Genomic DNA, 23,613 nt, shown 5'->3' on the forward strand with positions numbered 1-23,613 from the left:
GACTAACAGATTTTTTCTGTTTCTGATTGGGAACTTGTAATTCACAGCACAGGCTTGCCGTTCTGTATTGAAACGCTGAATATAGTCTTTGTGCTTTTACTAACGTCATGAGTCTGATTGTATTAATATGTTTCTCAAGGCACAACCTATAAAAGCAATTTTCTAGTCCACATAAAATATTCATGAGAATACAGGCTTTTTTGTTTTGATGCCGCATTCTTTAAGTAGAGAAGGTTGTATTGTTTCCTTCAGGGCGCTTTGGGTCAGAAGCACTAGCAGCTTCTGTTGAGAACTCATGGCATTTCAAATACGTTTTGATACAGAAATAGTACGAGTCCTGTTTGACGCACCCGCCAGTGACTGGGATGAATGGGGATTGTGGCCGTGATCCCTCGAGTTGGCATGCGGGGCGGGCCTGGGGACAGCTCTGCTCCGGCCGCCTCCCCTGTCCCCTGGCCGCCTGACTGTCGTGCGCCAGGAGGAGGTGGCATTTCTCAGGAGGCCTCGTGAGGGTCTTCTTGTCCCGTGGCAGGTCTGGTGTTCGCTTTCGTGTCTACCTGTAAGCACACTATTGTTTTCCGATGGAGGGAAATGGCAGGAGCCAGCTATGGCGTAGCCAGCGTGGGTCATGACTAGCTGTCCGTTCTGTCTGCTCTGCTTTTCACGTTCTTTAGCAGAAGAGTGAAGTTTTAGGTGCGACCTCAGAATGGTAAACTGAGGCAGTACACCCTCCCTTTCTGATAACTGGGGAATATAGCAGACATGTCACAGTGAGGACAGCATGCCATCCTCTTGATGTCAGCGCGTGCCCCGGCTGTTCACCCTCCATGCCTCGCGAACGCCCCCTTCACATCATCTGCGGGCCTCTTGCTGCCCCACAATCCTCTAGCTTCCTGCGGAAGGACTAGCGGAAGCCGCCAGGGAGTGTTTCCCTGCAATATTCCCCATGATTCCAGACTCCAAAGAATCTGGGAAACGTTTGAGGAAACAGAGTGAACTTCAGCTTGGATGTGGTGGGGATGCGCCCCCCACGCTGCCCCCTTACTGAGAAGGGACCTTGGGCACAGCCTGTCCCGCCACCCGAGGCTGCTTCTGCCAGCAGCGCCCTCCCTGCCACCTGTGCTTCCCCGTGGCCAGCACCCCGCTGCCGGCCCCTCTGCGGCCCAGCCTGTCCCAGCACGGCCCACTGCCCAGCCCTGTCCTCGGATTTGCTCAACCTGTGTCCCCACAACTGTCCAGGTACGCCCTGACCCCTAGGCCCTCGCTCACGCCCTGCCTTGTGGCTCATGGAGACACAGCCCCTGTGTGGACCCTTCCCCAGCCCTGTCGCCGGCCCGCAGCCGTCTCTGCTCTGCTTTCTCACTGTGGGCCTGCTACAGGCTGGCCTGGGAACGGCCCCACGCCCGGCACAGAGCGGGCCCCACACGCCTCCTCAGCAAAGGCACCTGTCTGGAGAAAAGTTCGGCCTATCATATTTTTGAAGTTAACAAAAAGGATCCCTTAAAGGGTGTTTTATGTTCAGCATCAGGTGGTCCCTGACCCCCTTTGTGAACAATTAGAATGAGGAGAGGAGAAGCCAGAGTGAGCAGCAGCTGGGGCTTCTGGCCAGCATGTCAGGGATGGCCTTGTTAGAAAGAAGATCTTCCTCATCTTGGCCCGTCTTGCACGGGGGTCTCACCCGCCCCACCCCGCCCTGGGGCAGACGAAGCGATGCAGCTTGCCAGGTGCAGGGCAGCGCGCTTACGTCGTTCCCTCTCCGTGGCTCCGTCCTAAAGCGGAAACGTGGCAGCTCAACCAGGCAAGCAGAGTGGGAGGGATCGGGGGCCGTTCTCACTGGTGCGGGTGGAGTCGCGTGTTCTCCCTCCAGCGGTCGCAGGCTGCGTGGCGCAGCGCCCGTGTGGTGTGTGTAACCCAGAAACACAGTCACGCTTGTGCTCAGAAAGCAGAGGCCGGCTAAGCGGGGGAGGCCTGCCCTGTAGCTCGCCTGCGTCTGCGAGGCGGGCAGGCACGCAGCAGGGCCCTGGGAACCGCCTCCTACTGCTCTGTGGACGCACAGGGTGAGAAGCCTGCTAGCTGCCACGGTCATGATGTTTTAGGAGGTGTCTGGCCCTGTCACACTTGTGGACAAGGGGTAATAGATCCCTTTGGGAAAGAAGAGCACGAGCTGAACTCCTGTAAGAAGCTGAGTCCTGCTTCCTTTTCTCTGGGTTTGCTCACTGAGCTGCCCTCCTGTTTATTCCTTAAAAGAAGTCAGAAGCAAGTGGGGGAAATATTGAGGTTTTATAAGACCGGTGCTGTTTATATGGTTTTCCTGTTTTTCTCTCTTTCATACTAAAAATAATCAAGGAGAGAAATTAACAAAATCCAGTCTTTACCAGCTCACGTGCGGTGGGCTGAGTGGGATGCTGCAGCTCCCTGGTCCTGTTCATGAAAACAGTTTATTTGTGTCGATTTATCTCGCGTAAATAGCAAATAAAACCCTCTTGATCTATCAAGCCTGAGACTCCGTTAGAAATACACATAAACAGTTGGGGGGTTGCGTTTCACTGATTGGAGAAGAAACGGAAGACAAGCAGCCCACCGGCATCTATCCTGGCCTTGTTAGGGCTCAAAGAACAGGAGAATCAGATACTTTCTTAAGATGGTCAGATCTGGAGTATTTTCCTACCACCCTCTGGCTGGTTCTGCCTCTTCCCTCTGTGTCATGTGGTCCAGGGTGAGGCGGCCCTCAAAGGAAAGCTGCTCCAGGCCCTGGGGCCTCTGTCAGCCTGGCCCTGCTGGCTTCGGGGAGCTCCAGGCCAGCACAGCAGCTGGAGAGGCTTCCGGTCCTGGGGGTGGGAAAGACTGTGATTTTGTCAAGGAGCCTGAGGACCCAGGACCCATCCCGGGCAGTGCTGGACTCTGTCTATGAGCTTTGCCTTGCAGGCTCCATGATGACCCTGTGTTTGTCCAGGACACTGGGGCTCAGAGAGGCCAGGTGATTGGACCCAGGGCTTCCCAGCCCTGCCTCATCAGAATGGCCAGCGTGGCACCCGCTACCTGGGCCATGACCACAGAAATGTTCTGTCCTGAGGGGAGATTCCACTTATGGGCCATTTTACTAGAACATCTAGGCTTTGAGGCCGCAGAGCACAGATTTCCCAAGGAACTGGGTGATGGCTGAGACTGGAGGGCCGTGTGGCCAGGGCATCTGGTCGGGAGACGCTGGAACAAGGTCAGGTGCATAACGTGGCCCGACCTTCAGAGGGTGCGGGCAGAGGGGCCCTGACGGCAAGGAACAGGTCCTTGGTGGCCTGTGTCTGTTGGGTTTGGTCTCCCACCTGAGTGCTGGGCTCTTCAGAACCTGAGGCCTCAGTCTCCTGTCCCAGAGCCCCGGTCTGGTGTGTGTCACTTGAAGAAGTGGGCCCAGAGCAGGTTGTGGGGGAGCTTTCTGGAAGGGAGGGGGGGCTCGTGGGCCTGTGTGCAGCAGTGTGCTGCGGAGCACAGGTGCTGGGCTACCACGGCCACTCTTGAGGGAATTTTGTGAGGAGAGCCCAAGGGGCTGTTCGTCGCGAGTCTGAGGAGCACTGTAGCGGCGTCTCTGGGCAGCGCTCACGGGCAGGGCCTTCGTGCACGGCTGTGCGTGCAAACGTGGAGCCGCTGTGAAAGGAGCACGCACGGCAGCCTCTTCTGTGACAGCCGTGATTTCAGACTTTCTGCATGCTTTTCCTCGCTGTAACTGGGTATCGATTTGTAAGCATTAAGATTGATTTAGCTTCTGTTTCTAATCAAAATCACTTGAGCTTTTTTTCGGCAGCACAGTGGTCCTGGGAAGAAAATCCATTTCTCTGGGCAGCAGAGAAGCCCGGAGCCTGCCGAATGTGCTTGTGCGTGCGAGCCGGGGCAGCGGCGATTGGCTGCGCTCGGTAAACACATTCTCCATGGAAACGTCTAGCTGGACCACTTCAGGGCACACGCTGTCCTGTGGCTGCTGCACACAGTCCTTAGTAGCTTCGTGAGAAAGCTGAAGAAAAGCACAGGCCAGTCCGCCTCTCCCCTCGCTGGCGCTCAGCTCTCCTTAGAGCCATGTTCTTTCTTTCTCTCTGTTGACTTTCAGAAATGACGTCAGGACAGCCGCGGGGCCCGCGTCGGGGCCTCTCGTGGTGGAGGGCAGGCCGGGCCGTGCGTCTGTGCCGGGGTGTATCCTGCTCTGACCTGCCCCTCAGTGTTGCGGTCTTTGCACTTGAGGAGAGGAAGGCCTCAGACACCCCCCGGGTCCTGCGTTGTGAGCCTGTCCGGCGAGAGAGGGGGAAGAGGCGTCCCGAGTGTCACCTGTGCTCGAGCGTGCGGCACCCCCGGACGGGGGTCGGTGGCGTGGGGGAGGGCGGGGGCAGCGGCCTGGGGACACCGTGCCGCTGCAGTGACCGGCGCTTCTGTGCTGTGCTCTCTCCCGCAGCGGATGTGGCCTCCGCGCTGCCTCTGCAGGTCGCTCCCCCGGCGGTGCCCATGGACCTCCGCCTGGACCACCAGTTTGCGCTGCCCGTGGCGGAGCCCACCCTCCGGGAGCAGCAGCTGCAGCAGGAGCTGCTGGCCCTCAAGCAGAAGCAGCAGCTCCAGAGGCAGATCCTCATCGCCGAGTTCCAAAGGCAGCACGAGCAGCTCTCCCGGCAGCACGAGGCCCAGCTGCACGAGCACATAAAAGTAAGTCGCTTGGCGGGGCCGCTGCGCACCTGCAGGAGCCTTCCAGACGCCAGGTTCCCTGCGGCTCCAGAGGGCTGCTGCCAAGGCGTGCTCCTGGCAACCGGCCGTGACCCCACGATGACACACAGGGTGCCGCTCGCCGTGCCGAGACCAAACTGCCAGGCACCCGCGAGTCCAGCGGCAGCACGCTGGTTGGGTAACTTGTGGCGCGTGTGGCGCATCGTGGGAAAGTCACTGGTGCAGGAGCGGACTTAAAAGAGGGCATGTGCTTGTTATCTACCTTCATCCAAAAATACAAGCTGTGTCCCCAAATAGACAAATGACCAGCGAGAAGGAAGACTAGAATATTAGCAGTCATCGCCTCTGGGTGCTGTATTTACAAAGCATTTTTATTTTCTTCTTGGGACTTGTCTTTTCTTAGTTTTTCTCATTGATCCCTTATAGTTGGAAAAAGATATTAGTATTTTTTTGCATTTAAATTTAATAAGAAACTACAGATCTTCTTTTGGTGTTTAGTCTTTGTATGCTCAGTCTGACCCCAGGGTTAAAATTAAATGTGTTGGAAAGAACCATGTGTTGGGGACAGGTAGCAAAGTTGTATTACGTTGTTGACAGACCGCCTGGGAGTGGGATGTGCTCCACTGTATTTAGAACCACGAAGAGCAACACCATCCCATGATACAGGCGGGCAGATTAAAAGGCCAAAGGTAATGTTACATTCTCCAGTAGCCACCCTAAAACAAAGCAGAAAACCCAGGTCGTAGAAGTAATCTGTTACTGTGTAATGAAATACCCCAAATTCAGCCATTTAAAACAAAACAAAAACATAAGTTATCTCATAGTTTCCAGGGTCTGAACGAGGGTCTCCTGAGCTGGTGGCCGCAATTCTGGGTCCCTCATGAGGCCACGGTCAGGACTGCGGGACCCACTTCCAGGCTCACTCACATGGTCACGGGCAGGAGGCTTAGGCCTCTGTCACCAACAGAGCCCCCCACAGCGAACAGCCCGAGTGCCCGAGGTGGGACTTCTGACCGCTGCTTTAGTGTTTGTAGGTTTGGGTCTGCTATCGCTGCCTTTGCTGCTTTCACCCTGACCTGGCCGCCGCCTCAGGTGGGCGTAGGACAAGCCAAGGCGGGGATGGTTCCCTGAGCTGCTGGAAGTCCATGCTGTGTCGTTTTGACGGTAGAATTCCCAGCAGCCCGGGGGCCCCGTGTCAGAGGCGGCACTGGCCTCCGTGCACACAGGCCCACCACCAGCCATAGTGAGGCATTGCTTTTTAACAAGTGCCCTTGGGTTTGCGGTGGAGCAGCGGGCAGCAGAGGGGTCCACAGGAGCAGGTGCCGTGGCCTTCCTTTACCCAACACGTGGGCCTGCTGGTGGCTGCTGTTCTGTGTGGTGGCCAGGCTACGTCCTGCCGTGGGCCCCATCCCGGGTGCACTTGGTGGGGCGCAGCCCTGTGCCCCTGGTGTCTGGAGCTCAGAGAGAAGTCTGTCTGATTGGTCTCGGGAGATGGTCGCTCGCCAACCAGAAGTCACGGGTTGCTGGCATTCTTCCTGGTGACCACCTATAGCCCGTGTAGTGGCCTCGATCTGTAGGCTTTTCAGTGACTGAGAAGAGCCCTCAGCAGGCTGCCTGTTTCACTTTGTCTGTGAGGCTGTGGCCTCCCCTGTCTGTGAGCCCCGAGAACAGACTCCTGGCTCTCCTGCACCCAGCATACATGGCCCGCCCGCCCAGCCCAGGCCACACCCCCTGCCACGGCCAGGGCCCCATGTGCCCTTGGAGGTCCTTTATCCCAGTGTGCCCCCCACCCTGGTGCCACACTGTGCAGCCCCACCCACGCACGGCCTCGCGTCTGTCCCTGGCTGCCCTGCAGGCCCAGCCTGGCACCTGGATGGGGAAAGAACTCGGGAGCTGCGTTCTGCCCTGTACACAGCATGCAGCCAGAAGACCGTACCCGAACTGGCGGTGGTGGCCCCTCTGTGCCGCCTGGGACTTGAGAAAGATATATGTGCCAAGTGAACTGGTAGCTTTGACTAGAAAAGGAGAAATTGTGACATAAGTAAGTCCTGTGAATGAGAGGGGTCATTGGGTCGACAAGGAAGCAAGAGCCATGAAGACCCTTGAGAGGGGTTGGTGCCGCTGCCTGAGGGCAAGGCCAGGTTTCCCACCTGCCCAGGGCCTCTGCCTGGGGTGGGTTGGCCTCCCTGACCCCCTGTCTGTGTCCCCACCTGGGGATTTAGGACTTGATGTCACTTCTTTGGAGATGGAAGAGTCTCCTTCCTGAGTCCTCACCTCAGCACCGGCAAGCTCTCGAGCAGGTCCCACATCGCTGTGCAGGGAGCACCTGGCTGTCGGGTTGCTCCTCGTGCCAGGGTCCCCCGAGAGCTCCCCTCACCCACAGGGCCGATGCTCTCAGAGGTGTTGGGAGCCCCACAGATGTGGCTCTCACAGAGATGGCGCCCCTACACGTGGCTCTCACAAATGTGGCCACCACAGATGGTACCCCCCTACAGACATGGCATTCACAGTATTGACCCCCCACAGATGTGGACCCCCACAAATGTGGCTCTCACAAATGTGGACCCCTCACAGATGCGGGCCCCCCCACAGATGCAGGCCCCCCCACAGACATGGCTCTCACAAATGTGGCCCCTTCACAGATGTGGCCCCCCACAGATGTGGGCCCCCCCAGAGATGTGGCTCTCACACATGTGGTCCCCTCACAGATGCGGGCCCCCCCACAGACGTGGGCGCCCCCCAGAGATGTGGCTTTCACAAATGTGGCCCCCACAGATGTGGGCCACCCCACAGTTGTGGGCTCCCCCACAGACATGGCTCTCACAAACGTGGCCCCCTCACAGATGTGCCCTCCACAGATATGGGCTCCCCTCACAGATGTGGGCCCCCCCACAGATGTGGCTCTCACAAATGTGGCCCCCACAGATGGTGCCCCCCCGAGACATGGCTCTCACAGATGTGACCCCCACAGATATGGCTCTCACAAATGTGGGCCCCCCGCAGATTTGTCCCCTTCCACAGACGTGACACCCCTACAGATGTGGCCCCTGCACCAATTTGGCTTCCCTATAGATGTGGCTCTCACAGATGTGCCTCCCCCACAGGCATGGCTCCACAGTTGTGGCTCTCACAGATGTAGCTCTAAGGCCTGGTTCTCAAAATTTCAGGAAGAATCTCAAGTTTACCTGTTCTCTGCATTTTTAATCATCTGTTTTATTTTTTTTTAAGATTTTATTTATTTTTTTTTTTTGTGGGGGAGAACAAGTTGGGGGAGAGGCAGAGGGAGAAGCAGACTCCCCACTGGGCAGGGAGCCTGAAACAGGACTTGATCCCAGAACCCTGGGATCGTGACCTGAGCCAAAGGCAGACGCTTCACCGACTGAGCCACCCAGACGCCCACATTTGTTTTATTTTTTCATGTAAAATGGAGATCCTAAAAGCCGTCTGACCTCTCTGATTGTGTCATTACGTCAGTTGGCTTCTGTTTGGATGATTGAAACTCTCCTCATAAGCCTTCATATTGTGGGTGACATTTGGCAGTGGTGTTTGTCAGATTTCTTGAAAATACAGTCTGATTTGTGTCATTAAATCATCAGTGAATTTGCGTAGGATTTTATAATTAAAAAGGGAATAGTTTTTAAACTATAACTTAAATTGCTAACTTCAGGTAAATAAGATCTTTTGTAAGTTTCAGTGCTCAATGTCGCACTTGTCCCTGATGCTGTTTCTTTGCTGGTCGTGGCTGATTTGGGCACCTTGTCCCCTTCTGTCCTGGACAGTCAGGTCTCTGCACAAGAGGGTCCCAGGGGAGCAGCATCCCGGAGGCAGAGGAGAGCGTGAGTTTGGGGGCGGTGAGTGTGTGCGCCCAGAAAATCGTTAACTATTTCATCATCTGGAGTTGCATACATGATTAAAAGACTATTAACTAGATTTACCACTTTGGCGGTTAGTTGTGTTATTTTTAATTTTTAAAAATGTTATCAAAGAAATATGTTTCTAATGTTTCAAATAAAAAAATAGTATAACATTAAGTAATGGAGCCTGCCCACCCCTGCCTCCCGCCAGGATCCCAGGCCTGAGGTCTGTTCTGGTCTGTGCTCCCTGTCTCCACATGGCCAGCTTTGCCCTTCCAGGAGAGATCCCATGCGGTGAGTCCCCTTGCAGGAAAGACGTGCCTCTCCTCCCCTCCATCCCTCAGGCACCTGCAGACACCGCCACTTCGGGCGCTTCCAAGTACTTAGGCTGCTCTCCGATGAAAGAACTCTTCGGGCTCTCCATTCTTGTGTCCATGGCTGCGTACTGCTTACACACACCACACAGTCACTCCGTGCCCTTCGGTTCAGCTCTTGGCTCTTCCTCCTCTCGCGCTGGCTTGGTTCCTGTGTTCCCGATGCAGATCCCATCCTGCAGTCTGGAAGCCTGCAAGTGCTTCTCCCTGCGGACGAACACCGGTGGTCACGTGCAGTCTCCCGGTCCTGTAGGTCTTGTGCTGCACACACGCTGTTTTTAAGTGTAAGGATGAGATAACGTGATTTTTATGTTTTAAGGTATCTGAAATCTTAATGTGGTACGTCGTTAGGGCAGGATCTCTGATGTAAGCATTCATTTAATGCAAAAAGGACAATAGTTGCACCCTGTAAGCCGGCACAAGGCCCCTCCTGCTTGAGGAATGACAGCCGCCATCTCAGAGGGACCGCGAAGACGGCCGTCAGTTGACTGTGTAACAAACGGCCCTGACATGGCGCTTAGCACAGCAGTTGTTTCGTTTGCTGGGTTGTTTGAGCTGTTCCGCAGATGTGGGTTCTCTCACACTCCTGTGATCAGCTTTGGCCAGCTGGTGGCTGGCTGACCTGGAATGACCTCACGCTCTGGTCTGGTGGGGGGACAGGCAGGTAGGGGCTATTGGGCTATCTGCCGGTTTCAGAGTTCCAAGCTCACAGGAGGGCAAGTATGTTTAAGCAGAAGTTCAAATCATAGATGGCCGTTGCCCGCTGGCCAAGGCAGGTCTTGAGGCCAGAGTGAGAATTCATATGGAAATATACCCAAGGCAATGGACGTTGAGGGGCATGCAACAAATGGGGGCTCGAAGTGCAGTAGTCTTCTCCAGGAGCACACCCCAGCCAGGTTCGGAGGGGACTGGGCACCGGGATGGCACTCACTGACTTGAGTCAGGAGCACCGTGAAGAGGAGGAGGGGACAGGGCTGTGGGCCTGGACACTGGAAACTCCCAGCACCAGCCAGAGTCACCGTCTTGGCCGTGATTCTGGGTTCAGGCATGTGTCTCCTTCACCTCCATCCATGGGCAGTGATATTTTTATAAATGTATTTTTTTTTCATTGTTCACGAATTTATTTTTGTATTGGGAACTTGTCAGCACTCGGCCTCACTGACGGAACGTGGTGAGCACTAGTAGAGTGGGGGTTGCCACTGACACGGGCGCCACCAGAGTGACTGTCATCTTGGTTCCCCGGTGGCAGCCACGGCCTCGTGCGTCAGGGGCCCTTTCTTCACCCACGTGCTCTGCAGCTTACAGAATGCCTCCTAGAAACCTGCTGTCCAGCCCTTTCTGCACTCTTGTTCCTGTGGATTTGTATCTCTTTTCAAAAACATTCTTTTCTGTCCCTGTTCGTGGTCTTCAGAGGCGAGTGGGGGGAATGCCACGTTTGCCTGGACACTGACCTCCTCTTTAGGGGTCCCTTACAGAGTTGTCCCCGCAGACCTTCCTGTGCGGCCTGTCGAGGGGCAAACCCGCTGCACCCCAGGAGGCCCCAGTGTCCCTAGGAGGAGAGGCAGGCCTGGGCCCCAGGACCCCTGCATCCTGTGTGGGAGAGAAGCAAGGCCTGTGTCGGCGTCCGGAAACCGCCGTTTTCACAAGGAATGTTTGCACGTAAAAAATCTCTCTGTGATCGTAAATGTCGTTACCGTTAATTATTGAATAATTGGAGATGACAAAGAGGAAAATGTTACTCCAGTGCTGGGAGCTAGGGAAGCTCTTATGTTGGAAGTGAGTCCCTGTCATCTAGTGTGTAAGCCATGTGCGTGTGTGTGGACTTCTGTGGGATTGGGATCGTACTCTGACGTGTGTTTTATTTATTGTTAACATCTCTATCATTGCATACTTCAAAAATATGATTTTAACAGTTTACTGTAGCCTCACAATGAACCATAATGAATTTAAATAACCAAAAACACTTGAGTACTTGACCGTTAAGGTCGTTTCCAGTTTCTCGCATGTTTTTAGCATCCTCGTGCGTGTATCACGCACTCGTCCACAGAGTGATATGAAACTGCCAACCCCAGGTAAGTGCTCCCCTAATGCCATGTGTTCCCCTACACCCCGTGCTCGTCCTGAGTGAGCGTGTGTCTGTTGGTCTAGCTCTGTCTTTCACCCGCCCCCCCAACGCCCCTTGCTGATTCCATAGGCAAGATAGGAAAGCAGCAGGAACCAGGACAGGCGGCACTCAGCGACCTGTCCCAGAGGGTGGCGCACCGCCCCCCTCCAGGCTCCCGCCAGTCCTCCCTCTCCCAGCAGTGGGGAGGGAGCACCCGTGCAGGGACTGCGCCTCCCAGGGGCACAGCGCCACGACTCAGCCCCAGCACTCTCACGTATTGGTGGCCCTTCTTCACATTCAGTTTCCATTCTGTCTCACGTCCTGTGTGTATTTCCTCAATTGTAGGTAACCATATTTCTATATGTTTATTGACTGTTTTCATTTTTTGCTGCTAATTATCATTTGCTTTGCTGTTTTTCTATCGTCGTGTTCTTTCTTTTTGGTCTGTGAGTAGTCTTGAGAAGTTCAAGGGACCATTTCAATGTCCATCGGATGCTGTCATTTGGCTGTTCGTTCTGTGTGTAATCAAATAGGTATCTACTGGACCTGCCCTTCTTCGCGAGCCACGGGTTCTTCTAAATGATTGAAATGGCCCCTCACTTCCTTTGCCGATTCGGGACGCTCTCCTGATGCTGGTCGGGCAGGATGGAGCGCGTAGCAGGGACCGAGGCTTCTGTGCTTCATTCCCACTCACTGTCCCAGTGCTTCTGTACGGGCTCCGTGAGCACGTCCGAGAGCAGAGCAGGTGGCAGCAGTGCCCGTGGGGGGATGGACATTGCCCTATACGAAACATTTGTTCAGTTTTTTTTCCTTCTCTTTTATGGAAAACACTTAGTTTTTTCCTCATTCCTTTTTTTACTGTGGTAAAATTCACACAACAAAATTTATGCTTTACCATTTTAAAGTGTGCAGTTTAGTACATTGACAGTATTGTACAACCAGCACCACGCTGTAGTTCCAGAGTATTGCCATCACCCCAAGAAGAAACCGTGCATTCATTAGGCAGACACTCCCTGTTCCCCCGGCCCCGGCCACACCGGTCTCCTTTCTGGGTCTGAGCTTGCCCGCGCTGGGTGGGCCGCGTACGCGGAGTCCTGCCGCGTTGGGCTCTTCGTCTCTGGCTTCTTTCCCTCAGCGCGAGACTCTCAAGGCTCATCTGTGTTGTAGCTGTGTCCGCGCGTCCTTTCTTTTTAGGGCCGAATGCTATCCGGCGTGGCCACTCCTCAGTCTGTGTATCCACCCGTGGACTGGCAGTTGGGCTGTTGGCACTTTCTGGTGGTGGTGAGTCTGCCGGGGCGAGCGTCTGTGCACGCACTTCTGCCAGAGTATCTGCGTTGAGTTCTTCTTTGGAGATACCTGGTTTCGGGATGGCCAAGTTACATGGCAGCTCTCTGTCTAACTCTTAGAGGAACCGCTAAGCCTGGCTCACGTTTGTATTACAGGAAAATATACGATAGTGTGAAATTTACCATTTTATCCATCTTTGAGTTGCTGTTTGGTGGCGTTAAGTATGCCCACCCTGTCGTGCAGCTCTCAGCACCTTCCATCCCCAGAACTTTCTTACCTCCCCAGACAGAAACCCTGTCCCCATGAAACACTGACTGCCCGCCCCCCTCCCCCCAGCCTGGGAGCCACCCTTCTAGCCCCTGAATTGGACTCTTCCAGGCGCCTCATATAAGTGGCACCATACGATATGTGTCCGGAACTAATGATGAGTTCCTGCAGGTGAGGTCATTGCCATGTGGCTCTGTGTTCAGACCCTGTGTGTGCACCCCTGATGTGCTTCCGAGCAGACACCTGGGCACAAGTGTGGGACACAAGTGTCTAGAGCCGTGGGGTACCTCGCCACTGTGTTTCCCTGTGGCCAGCCCCTCACTGGCACTGGGGACCCCCCAAACTCAGACTGTCTTCTTAGTTACTGAGCTGATTTTACCTATGTACATAAAGTAGCCGAACAAAAACCAGTCAAATGGATACAAGTCAGGACCACTCTCTTGTAGGACTATTACGTACCACCTGTTGGATGATGTCGCTGATGTGGGGAAATAGAGTGAGCTCTATTTAATTCCCTAATGTTTGTGGGTGTTCAGGACAGTGAGCAGCAATCTGTCCTTGGGCTTTTCTAAGAATATGGACCTTTAGGGATGGGTCTTGATAAGTGAACTGATGGTTAAATATGAACCCAGAAGTAACTGACCTCTGACTTAACCATCAGTCATTCTGTTGCGTTTCTAACAAGAAAAGCAGAGTGAGCTGGAGCAGTGAACTGCGTCCAGACCTCCCAACAGACAGAACAGGGTGCAAGTGCTGTGGGGGACGCAAAGTCTGTCCCCAGCCTGAGGAGAGCCTGGGTAACAGATGGAAGGGGGTGTTGGCCAGGACCCCTCTATCCCGGGTGGAGTCATTGTTCTGCTTTCCAAGTGATCTGGGCTCAAGAGTACCCAGGACCAGCTGATAGCAGGTCTTGCAAATGGGCAGCTGCTAGTGGCACTCCATGCTTCTGGAAGCTTCTCGCCTGCATTTTGCCCTTCATGCCCCTGGGAAGAGTATGAGGAGGGAACATGTAAACCTTTGTGTGTTGAGAGGGTCTAATGAGTATGAGTAATGCTCCATGTAAGCCTGATCCCCCCAGCACACACCTGGGGCACGCTGGCCCTGATACATACCTGTACGACGAAAACTTTCGAGAGCCAAAATGGTGTAAAGCAAAGAAGCAATCACCGCTAATTTACATGGAGACCTTCTGGAGTGTTCCCAGATCTAGAAAATCACCTGTTAGGCTTTTCTGGTACTTAGGACGCATATTGCCAACCAGTGTGCAAAAATCAATCGAGATGAAGCCCAGATGCTCACAGACACAGCTCGGAGCTCTGGTGGCTGGACACCAAGATGCCAAGATAGGTTTGGGGGGGGGGTGCTCCTGCCGCTCGGGGTGCACGCTGCCCCTGCAATGGCTCGCTACAGAGCCAACACTTCCCACATACTTGTTCTTTTCACCTTTTCTCATAAAGGTGAAAATCCCCTTCAGGTTTCTTCTGAAAATAGGTACTAATGTAGGTCTTTCGTAAAAGCAAAGTGATGTAACACAAACTTCTGAAAAGGAGAGGGGGACACCTGCGCTTCCTCCAGAGGTGCATTCAGAGGCCTCTCGATTCCGGGCCTCAGAGGGTAGTTCCAGTAATAGGTGAAAAATACAAACCGTCCCCACACTTGTTTGAATTTGCATGTCCTTTCTTACTAGCAAGGCCGAACTTTTATGTGTGTGTGGATAGATATGAAATCTGAGTGTGATTTGTGCTGTCTCCACGGGTAGGCTAGAGTCCTACGAGTTATTTAGTTGAGAGTGTGTCTTCTCCCTGCAGAGAGAAGGATCAAATTGGAAGGAAACCTGGTTTTATGGCACCAGGAGCCCAGCTGTGAGGTTTGCTCTCGTTATTACCTGTCCCAGATGGCTGAAGAGACATTGCCCCAGGCCCCGGGGTTCCAGGTCACCTGAGGCAACGGTTAACGGGTTGTTGCAAGCCGGGTTACTGGGAAAGCTGGCGCTGTGTACCACCCAAAGTCCTGCGTCATCACTGAACCTGCCTGCACCCAGTCAGTGTGCTGACGGAAGGAACCGCTTCCAAACCAGCCGCTTTGGTTTCTAGGCGGTCATTACAGGCAGGTGGATGGCCTTGCTTGACGCGCTGCCCCGAGGCCGTTGCTGACACTGCAGCCCCATGCTGGGCCCTGCTTTTCCTTTGCTGCCAGGCCTTTGTGGCACATAACACGATCAGCCTCTATAAAACATCACCTGTAATTATGCCTTCTAGAGTGTGCCAGAACTTTCTGTGTATTTCCAAAGGGGGCAGCGGGAGCAGTTTATGTGCTACAGAGAAAACCTTGTCCTGTGCTGCACAGAAGAGACTTGCAGCGTGCTCTCATCACCTCCCCTCTCTGGGCTCTCGCTCCTCAACACACTGCCTTGGGTCGGGTCGTGACCCTCCCAGGCTCCCTTGCCTGCCATGGCCTAGGATGCAAGTCTGCAGCAGCAAAGGGCGAAAGGGGCCAGACACGGGTGGAGGCTTTACACAGCCTGGAGCCCTCACGGGAAGTGTGTTGGGGTGGAGGCCCCATCGGGAAGGAGCCAGGATTGCCACCAGTGGGACCAGATGCAAGTCTCATGACAAAGTGCTTCTATGGCTGAGCCTTGACAGAGAGCCCAGAGTTCCAGCAACGGAGACTTGATGGGTGAGGGCGGAAGGTGTGCAGGCCAGCTAGACTTGCACTGGCCCTGCCCTCACTGCCCCCCTCTGCCTCTGCACCCCCTTCTCCTCACCGTTCCTCCTCACCCCACAGCCTCTGGGGCCCACAGTGGGCCTGGCCTGTGCCCTGGTGCTGGGCGCCTGTGATGCGGACCTTCCTCAGAGGGACTGTCGTGTCGAAGGCCGATGCTGTTTGTGTCTGTGACATCTGAGTGTCTAGCTGTGGGTGGGAGCTTTGGGCCACGGCTGGTTGTGCCATGAGGCGAGAGGGGAGAATGCTTTTGAACTTCCTGAACGTGCCCTTTTGATTTGAACCAGGAAACCCAGTGAGCTAAAGATGGAAATGGCCCCGTTTCTGAGGACCCCGTGGGTAACAACAGTTCAGTCCCAAATGCGCAGTAAAACCCACAGCCAGACAGCACGTGTTCCCGGAGGCCAGCAGCAGCCCCCACATTGCGAGGAGACTCCCTATTTATGTTCCTCTCGAACCCACTGTGTGTTCCTGCCAGTGAGGGTCACAGGGCCTGCCCTGTGCTCATCTGGAAAGTGAGTGAGAGGATGTGCGAGAGGCCCCTGGAGCATCTCGACCAAAGTCACAGGACACGCTGCCTGCGGAGCCTCTGGTTCCGGTGCGAGATGGAGACGGGCTCGCTCCTTGCGGTCCGGCACATCATAGTGGGCTTCTCCGTGAGCACTGACCATGCCAGGCTTTTACAGTGTTGAAGGATGCACTTAAAGCCTGTGTTTTATTTTTGGTTTAACCTTTTCCAAGTTACCCAGGGAAGTAGGTGGCAAGGGCAGTTACTCGTGTCTGTCTGTCTCTCCTTCTGTTTAGTGATGGCAGACACCAGGCCTTGGGGACAGGCTGGCCTGCACCCTCGCTGCCCCCTTCCTTTCAAAGGCATCCGTCTGTGAGAAAGGCCCATGGGACTTGCTTAGGGAGAAGAACAGGCCCACGCTGGCCTTGTGTGGACATGAGCACGGGGGGCCCAGCCCCGGGCACCAGCCATCCATCTGTGAAGCCTGGTCAGCTCTTCCTTCCGCCTGGCCCCATTGTCCTGGGTTTAGGTATGGCATCTCCCCAGCCTGGGCTGCTAGCAGAGGAGGAAGAGAAACAGAAGTGGGAGGCAGCCATCCTTTGTGGCCAGGGGCCTTGCTGCGTGCCAGGAAGTGAGCCCCGGGAGCAGGTGCGCAGCTGAGGCTGGCTGGTGGGTCCCCGCATGCCCCCTTCACCGCGGGCCCCGGGACTCATCATTTCTGCATGCCCAGCATCACAGCAGGGGCAGACTGGCAAAAAGCATGTTGGACCCTGAGTGGTTAAAATCTAGGCCAGTTATCATCAGGGAGATGGGAAAATGCGCATAGTTGGTTAGTTTTTGTCTAAAGCCAGGATTTAGTGGTGTAACTGGGCTGATGGGACCCCTAGACATCCAGTCCGTATCTTCTGAGAGGTCGGGTTGGGGCAGTTTTCCTTATCGTGCTTCTTTCCACATCAGCCACTGGAGTGTACATGTACATTTAAAATCAGGAAGATACCTTCGACTTTAAAAAGAAGCCCACTGCTAATTCTCGGTGCCCTTGGCCCCTGTGGGCGTCCCCGTGTGTGAGGCCAGGTGACATCCTTGGGACCCTGAGTGGGCTATGTATGGCCTTGGGGCCTGTCCCCTCACCCTGGTGTGCATGTGGCCCTCGGTCCCCCTGATGGGCTGAGACAGTGTATGGCCACAGCTGCTGCAGAGTGCCTGTGATGCGGGGCACTTTGGGGACCAACGAACGTGGCTTCTTAAATGGCCACGGCGTCAGCAGTAAGTGTTTCGCAGAACTGCGGGCCCAGGGAGATTGGCTTCTGAGCAGCACTGTGAGCCGTGCCCGTGTTAATGGACCGAGGTGGTATTAACACGCTTTCCTGGAAGCTGGTTCACCAGTGCGTGGGCCGGGCATCGTCACTGGCCGTGAGGACGACTGGCCGTGAGGAGAGCGATGCTCTGAGCAGGTCAGGAGCCGGCTCACTGGGGCCCGGAAGCACTTTCCTGGGCTGGGCGCCACGTGAGGACTTGTCCCTATTCTGTCTTTCAGGGGAGCAGGGCTGTGTTTCAGTTCATCTTTAAACGTAAAAATTTGCTTGGGTTTCCACTTCTGTGTGGTTATTAAACTCCAAAATCAGAGTCAAAGAAAGTGAATTCTCGGGATCTAATTTTTTATCCTGAGCTCAGTGTTGGCTTAAACAGAAATTCAGTATTAAACTCTGCTTTGAGTCATGGCATCTGTTACTGGTTTTTTCTTTGGAAAAATCAGGTGGTGGACATCTTACTTTAAATTCCTCAGAATAGTTCCAGTCTGCAGAAAAACACCTCAGCACTTGCCTGCCCGTAGAACAGTCTGAACCTCACCTCTGTTGGCGAGGTCCCGGTTGTAAATGACGGAGTGCACTTTACCCGGCGTAAAAATGGGCATCTCTCCGAGTCCTGTTTTTCACAGCTTGGAGGCTGCACTCGTGGGGCACATTTGTCCCTTCCCCGGGGAGGGAGGGCACGGAGCCCTCACTCAGGGCCGCCTGCTGCGTGGGGAGCGGGTACAGGGAAGTGAGCAGCGCTCCTCGCCTTGTGCCTCTTCCCCTAGAGAGTCGCTGTGTCACCAGATCCGGGGATGGCCCTGATGTGTGTGTTGACAGCATGGGTGACAGGTGCCTCCATCTGACTTGTTCCCAGGGCCTTTGGTTTAGGGGCTTCCTATAGGTTGCTGCCCCCTTCCTCTGATAACGCAGCGCCTCTCTGAACGCAGCGAGATGGAGACCTGCAGGGTAGCTGTGGGCATTTTGGGGGAATCAAGTCGTTACTTGTAATTGCTACTTCATGGAAACTCCGCGACAGTATTGTTTTTCTGGGAGTTTGATCGTCCTGTGAATTTTAATCACCAGTATCTGGTGGTGGTGGTTTCAGTGTTTTTGTAACAATAACGGAAAGGTCTCGCTTTCCTTCTAGATTCTGGCTGAAAAGTAAATATTTTGAGACTATAGTCAGTGAATTTCTGCCTGTTCCTCATTTGCGCATTAAATGAATACTGAGCAGTTGGAAGGGAACCCAGGGCCGTGTGTGGGCAGCTTGGGGTTGTGGGTGATACCGGGAGAGGGGGCGTACTTGATTATAAGATCTATTGTTCAAGATACCGGAGATACTGTTGTGCGGGTTTCTCGGCTGGAGCTGCGCTGGGCTGCCCTCTGGGCTGTGAGACGCCTCGGAGCCCCCCAGCGGCTGGCCGTGGCCCGCTGCAGCTGGGGCGGGGGGGGGGGGATGCCTTTACCTGTGCACGCAGCTGTGCGGCCCTCAGGCAGGATCCCTTCTCCCAAGCCCTGTGGGTTCCTCCTAGCGCCACCCACAAATCCCCTGGAAGCAACGGCTGGGAAGTGCTGGCTCGCTTCTGATAGTTTCACTGTCTCCAGTTCATGTAAGGTGCCTGTTCGCAATGTGATGTTTTTTCGTAGGAAAGCTCTGAAAAGTGACTCGGTGTCCACGGACCCCATGGGTGGACCCTGAGCCAGGGCCCCTTCCTCACGGCCCTCCCCTCACACATTGCAGCCTGACTAGCTCCCAGCCCTCCCTCCTCACACCCGGGTCCTGCCTGCCTGCCGGGGGCAGCGTCTCCCAAGGGAAGGGCACACTGTTGCGTGGGGTCCAGGCACCTCTCCCCTTCCTCCTCCCTCCTGCACTGGTTTTGGACCGAGCTACACCTATCTGTCTGCTAGTCTATCCCTGTGTTCCTGGCTGGAAATGAGTCCCTTTTCCCTTTGTAGAAGGGGGGATGTTTGTGGGTCCCCTGCAGTGAGAAATACCACCCAATCACTGGGACTCTGCTCTGTGTGACCAGACAGGCCTGGCTCGAGCTCCAGGCCCCGCTGATGTGTCCTGCCCTGGCTCTGAGTCCTGTGGGGCTCGGCCATGAGGCCACTTCCCCAGCAGCAGGGCCAGGAGGCCAGGAGGCAGGGAGGCTGGCTGGCCAGGGTCGCTGGGGCATGTGTCTGTCTGGAGGCAGGGCAGAGAGCGAAGGTGTGGCCGGCACCTTGGCCTCTGTGGTCATGGGCCAGGCATCCCGCACCCGCTTCGTGCACGCACATTCCCTGTTTATAAGTTGGCGGTTTGTTCCTTTTGCTCATCAGTTCTTACCGCCAGCTTCGTCTGAGGTTCTGGCCAGTGTCCTTTTTATTGACGAGCACACATGCTCCCACTCCAGGGTTGTAGGCTTCATTTGGAGAATGAGTGAGAACTTTCATTTTATAAATTTCTAGAATGATGTTCTTTTTCTTTAACATTTTTGGTGTAATGTGTTTTGAATCTCACAGAAGTCACAGACATGGTGGGTGACATATGATGTCTTCACAGAAAAGAGCTCTAAGCAAACCGAAATCTGTTTTCTTAATTTATGAGTTGCTCTGATTGGTAACAGAAACTGGGTAATTTGTATACTGTGGCGATGGCATCGTGGGAAATGGGGCCCAGGAAGCCGGCCGGGGCCCCCAGTGGTGCCACCTCTCCCTCCTTCCCTGTAGCCTCTGGTGGCAAAGTGCTCGGCCCTCCCCCGGCAGCAAGGCGGCTCCCCATGCCCACCCCCCAGAGCTGGCAGGGGGCACACAGCACGCATAGGAGCATGGAGCTGGCTGCTAAGGGACCAGCAGGAGTCCGGTGTCCCAGGATACACAGTGCCTGTTCCCCGGGGCAGCCAGACGTCCCCGTGAGCATGGTGCCCACAGAGCGGGTAGCCCCATCACGCACTCACACACACGCTCACTCCTAGGGCTGGTTCACATGCCTCCCTGTTGATGACTTTTCTTGGGTGTAGGGACAGTGGAGCAGAAAGCTGGATGACCTCCCTGCTCCCCTGCCCTCTGACCCTGCAGCACGTCGCGGGGGCCTGGGCAGCGGTGCTGGGGACAAAGTCCTGTAGGCCTCACTCCATCCTGGTCACCCTGCCTGTACCCCTAGCCCCCGAAATTTGCTCTTCACAGGAGCCTGTCCCGTTTCCTTCCATTGTAACCCTCTGTTCTGAGAGTACAGTGCCTTCCTCACAGAGCAGCTAGAGATGCGAGGGGTGCGCGTCCTGCCTCGCAGGCCATGCCCCAGTCCTGCTCACTCCGTGTTCCCCTTCCTCTGCCTTTCTGTCACCAAGCCTCGTGCTCCAGGCCGGGCCCGCTGGCCTCCGCGTGCCACGACATCCCTGGCTGGTCCCTTGGGTGGGCACCATAGTCCCTGGGAACAGCCAGAGGGAGGTGCTGGTCTGTCCCCATCTTAGACATTTGATGGCTTGGATCTGGGAGAATGCACTTGTTAGACTTCCTTGCTAGAAAGTTCCGGGGCTGCTGGGTCTGTCAGTGCTGCCCCATCCCACACAGGGAGCAGGACAGCTGCCCGCCCAGGAGGGGCTACGGAAACAGGACCCATAGCAACAAGGAAAGGGGGTGTGTGCTCGCGGCGCTTCAGGCCGGGCACGGATGCAGCCTGTGGCTTAGCCACCGTGTCCCCGGGCGTCTCCCGCCAGAACTTCATGGATGGGGAATCCTTGTTGACAGCCTGTCTGTGTTTCTCGTGGATCTCTCTCGTTGCTGGGTGGCTTTCCAGCGAACGGGCGCATGGTTGGCCACTGTGCCCTTCTCATCCAGGCCTGCGTGCAGACGTGTCCCCACGGCCGAGGACAGGGTTGCTGGCTCCTGGGGCAGACGTGTATCTGGCGTGGTGAGGAGGTTTTCCCAGTTTTCCAGGGCAGCCGTGTCACGTCCCGCTGTGCTGTGTCGCTCTCCAAGCACCAGTCCCAACTCAGGAGATCGCCTCGATCTTCATGTGTATTTTCTCCTGGCAGCTCCGTGGTGGTTGTTTTCGTTTTTACCACTTAGAAAGTCGGCAGCCATGCAGGGCTTCGCGCAGCTGTACTTCCGTGTGCAGGTTGGGCAGAGCCGAGGTCCTCGAGTCGGGGTCCCCGGGTCAGGGGTGTTGGCCGTGCAGAGGACAGCCCCGCTCCGGGGCGACACCTGCGTGGAGACGCCTGGCCCTCGGCTGATTGTCTTGTATGTGTCTGTCGGTCCCGTTGGGAGCGCGACTCTGACCGTGTCTGTCTGCTCATTCCCCGCTCGCAGCAACAGCAGGAGCTGCTGGCCATGAAGCACCAGCAGGAGCTGCTGGAGCACCAGCGGAAGCTCGAGAGGCACCGCCAGGAGCAGGAGCTGGAGAAGCAGCACCGGGAGCAGAAGCTGCAGCAGCTGAAGAACAAGGAGAAAGGCAAGGAGAGTAAGTGTGCGCGGACAGTGCGGGTGGGCTCCCGGGCCCTTGGGGGCGGCTCTTCCCCCGGCTCTCCTGCTCTGGGCCCCACCCTGGGCATGGCTCGCCATGTCACCCGCGGCTTTGGGCCTTGGCCAGTCGGCTGCATCCCTATCTTCCTTTGGGGTGGGCAGCGCGGCCTCTGGCTTCTTTGGCGTTGTGAAGCACGCCCAGCAGGTGCAAAGTGGGTGTCACCTGTGAGCTCAGTCCTAAAAGGTTTCAGAGTTCTTTTCTCTTGCACGCATTTTGTGAGCCCCTTGAGCCAGGCCTAGCTTGTGGCGTAACCCCAGGGGCTGAGCGGGGACCGGTGGCCGACTGCCTATTTTCACATTTGCTCTCTTGACCCTACCGTTTGCTTTCTCGAGTGGCTGTGCTTGGGTGTCTGAAGACCAGTGTGGTCTGTTATCTTCCAGGAAAGGAGATGATTCTATGTGCTGTTCTCCCTTTGGAAGATTATGGGGGCAGTTTCCTGTGTCCCTGGGGGAGGAGCCACAGCACCCTCCCATGAGCTAGCCACTGCGTCAAGAGCACCTCTGGTGGGCTCAGCAAGGACCAGTGTTTGGGGGCCTCGTGTGTCGTCCACACGGGCTGCGTCCCTGCAGACTGAGGCTGAAGGCACTTGTCCTCTCCTTGGACAGCATGTTCTCCGTGACACACCCAGGACCTAGACGGGACAGTGAATGGGCATCACATTCCCACTCTGTTCATTTCCACCCAAAACATCGGTGCTGGGCTGAACTTTTGTGATTCCTGGTGATCCTGAGTGTAAGCCAAGAAGTGCATTTCTCTCCTGTATCGAGTTTTGGTGTGAGGACTGTAGGGTGATTGAGTCTTTCAGGGCTTGTGAGCAAAACTAGTGGTTCTTGCATACTTCAGTGACACACGTGGACCTCAGACATCCATTATCTTCAACGACTGAAAATGCTTAGCCATCTAGAGAAACCATCTTAACAGCCCATTGTTGAGATTTTAATCTACACACGTACAACAGCATGCGATGTATTAAAGTGTTCTTGTAAAGTCTGTTATTCGAAATTATTTAACAGTCTTTCATATTGATGTACGAAATACGTAGAGAAAAAGTACACACCCTCCAGTGTACGGGGAGCTGTTCACAAGCTCGCCTTCAGTAAAGCTCCCGGACCACGACAGGAGCAGCATCTGGGCCGCCGTGCCCTCCGGACCCTGCCCCTCCCTCCTTCCCAAAGTTACCCCTCCCCGGCACCTCATACCCAAGAGCAGTCTGGCCTGCTTTGAGGTTTCTGTAGGTGGACTCATTAATCTGTAGGCTTTTGTGTTTTGCTTCTCTCGCTCAACGTCACACGTGTGGAGTGTGTCCTCGTCCTGTGTAGCAAGAGCTCGCTGATTTTGGTCGCTGCCTGCTGCCCCACTCCTGGGCCTACCACGCTGTTCATCCATCCTGTGGTTAGTAGGTTTGCGTTTCCTAACCAGAGCTGTGATGGGCGATGCCGGTACGCGTGTCCCTGGACACGTCCCCTGGTGCGGACGGGCGGGTGTGAAGTGGCTAGAGCTGAAGTTTAGGGAGTGCACGTGTCCACTTTTCCTACGTGAGGCCCAGCAGTTTAGAAAGCACTGTCCCAGCGGTGCAGGGCAGCGCCCACTGCTCGCGTCCCCGCCAGCCCTTGTTGCTGTCAGCCACTCTGAGTGAGCGCTCACCCCACTCGCCTCGGCCGCACGCGTGGTCTGGTTACCGACGAGGCTCAGCACGTTTGTGTGTCGTGTCAAGTGCCTGCCTGTTCAAGCCTCTTCCTCATTTTTGTGGTGGACCGTCGCCCTTTTCCTTGACTTGGGTGGTTCCGTTCACGTCCTGGCCCCGGGCCCTCTGTCGGTGCTCCGTGTTACCCACGCCTTCGGCCGCGCTGCTCTGCTTCCCGTGCCTGATGGCGCCTGTGCGGCACGTGGGTCCCGCTCCCGGTGCGGCCTGACCCGTCGGTGTCCTCTCGCCGGAGTCGGGACCAGCCCCGCCCATCTGTGCCGCCCGCAGTGCCGTTTGTGCACACGTTCTCCTTCAAAGAG

General features: G+C 55.5%; 1 protein-coding gene across 1 annotated transcript in view; it reads left to right on the forward strand.

Moving 5' to 3' along the window:
• HDAC4 (histone deacetylase 4) overlaps nucleotides 1–23,613 on the forward strand; it is a 277,804-nt gene that overhangs the window by 181,009 nt on the left and 73,182 nt on the right. The window contains exons 4-5 of the mRNA XM_040638418.1: nucleotides 4,436–4,680; nucleotides 21,396–21,546. Of these exons, the coding sequence (XP_040494352.1) occupies nucleotides 4,436–4,680; nucleotides 21,396–21,546 (396 nt within the window). The remainder of the gene's footprint in view (nucleotides 1–4,435; nucleotides 4,681–21,395; nucleotides 21,547–23,613) is intronic.

This window comes from Ursus maritimus, unplaced genomic scaffold (assembly GCF_017311325.1).
Source record: "Ursus maritimus isolate PB19 unplaced genomic scaffold, ASM1731132v1 scaffold_1, whole genome shotgun sequence".
Taxonomy (NCBI): Eukaryota; Metazoa; Chordata; class Mammalia; order Carnivora; family Ursidae; genus Ursus; species Ursus maritimus.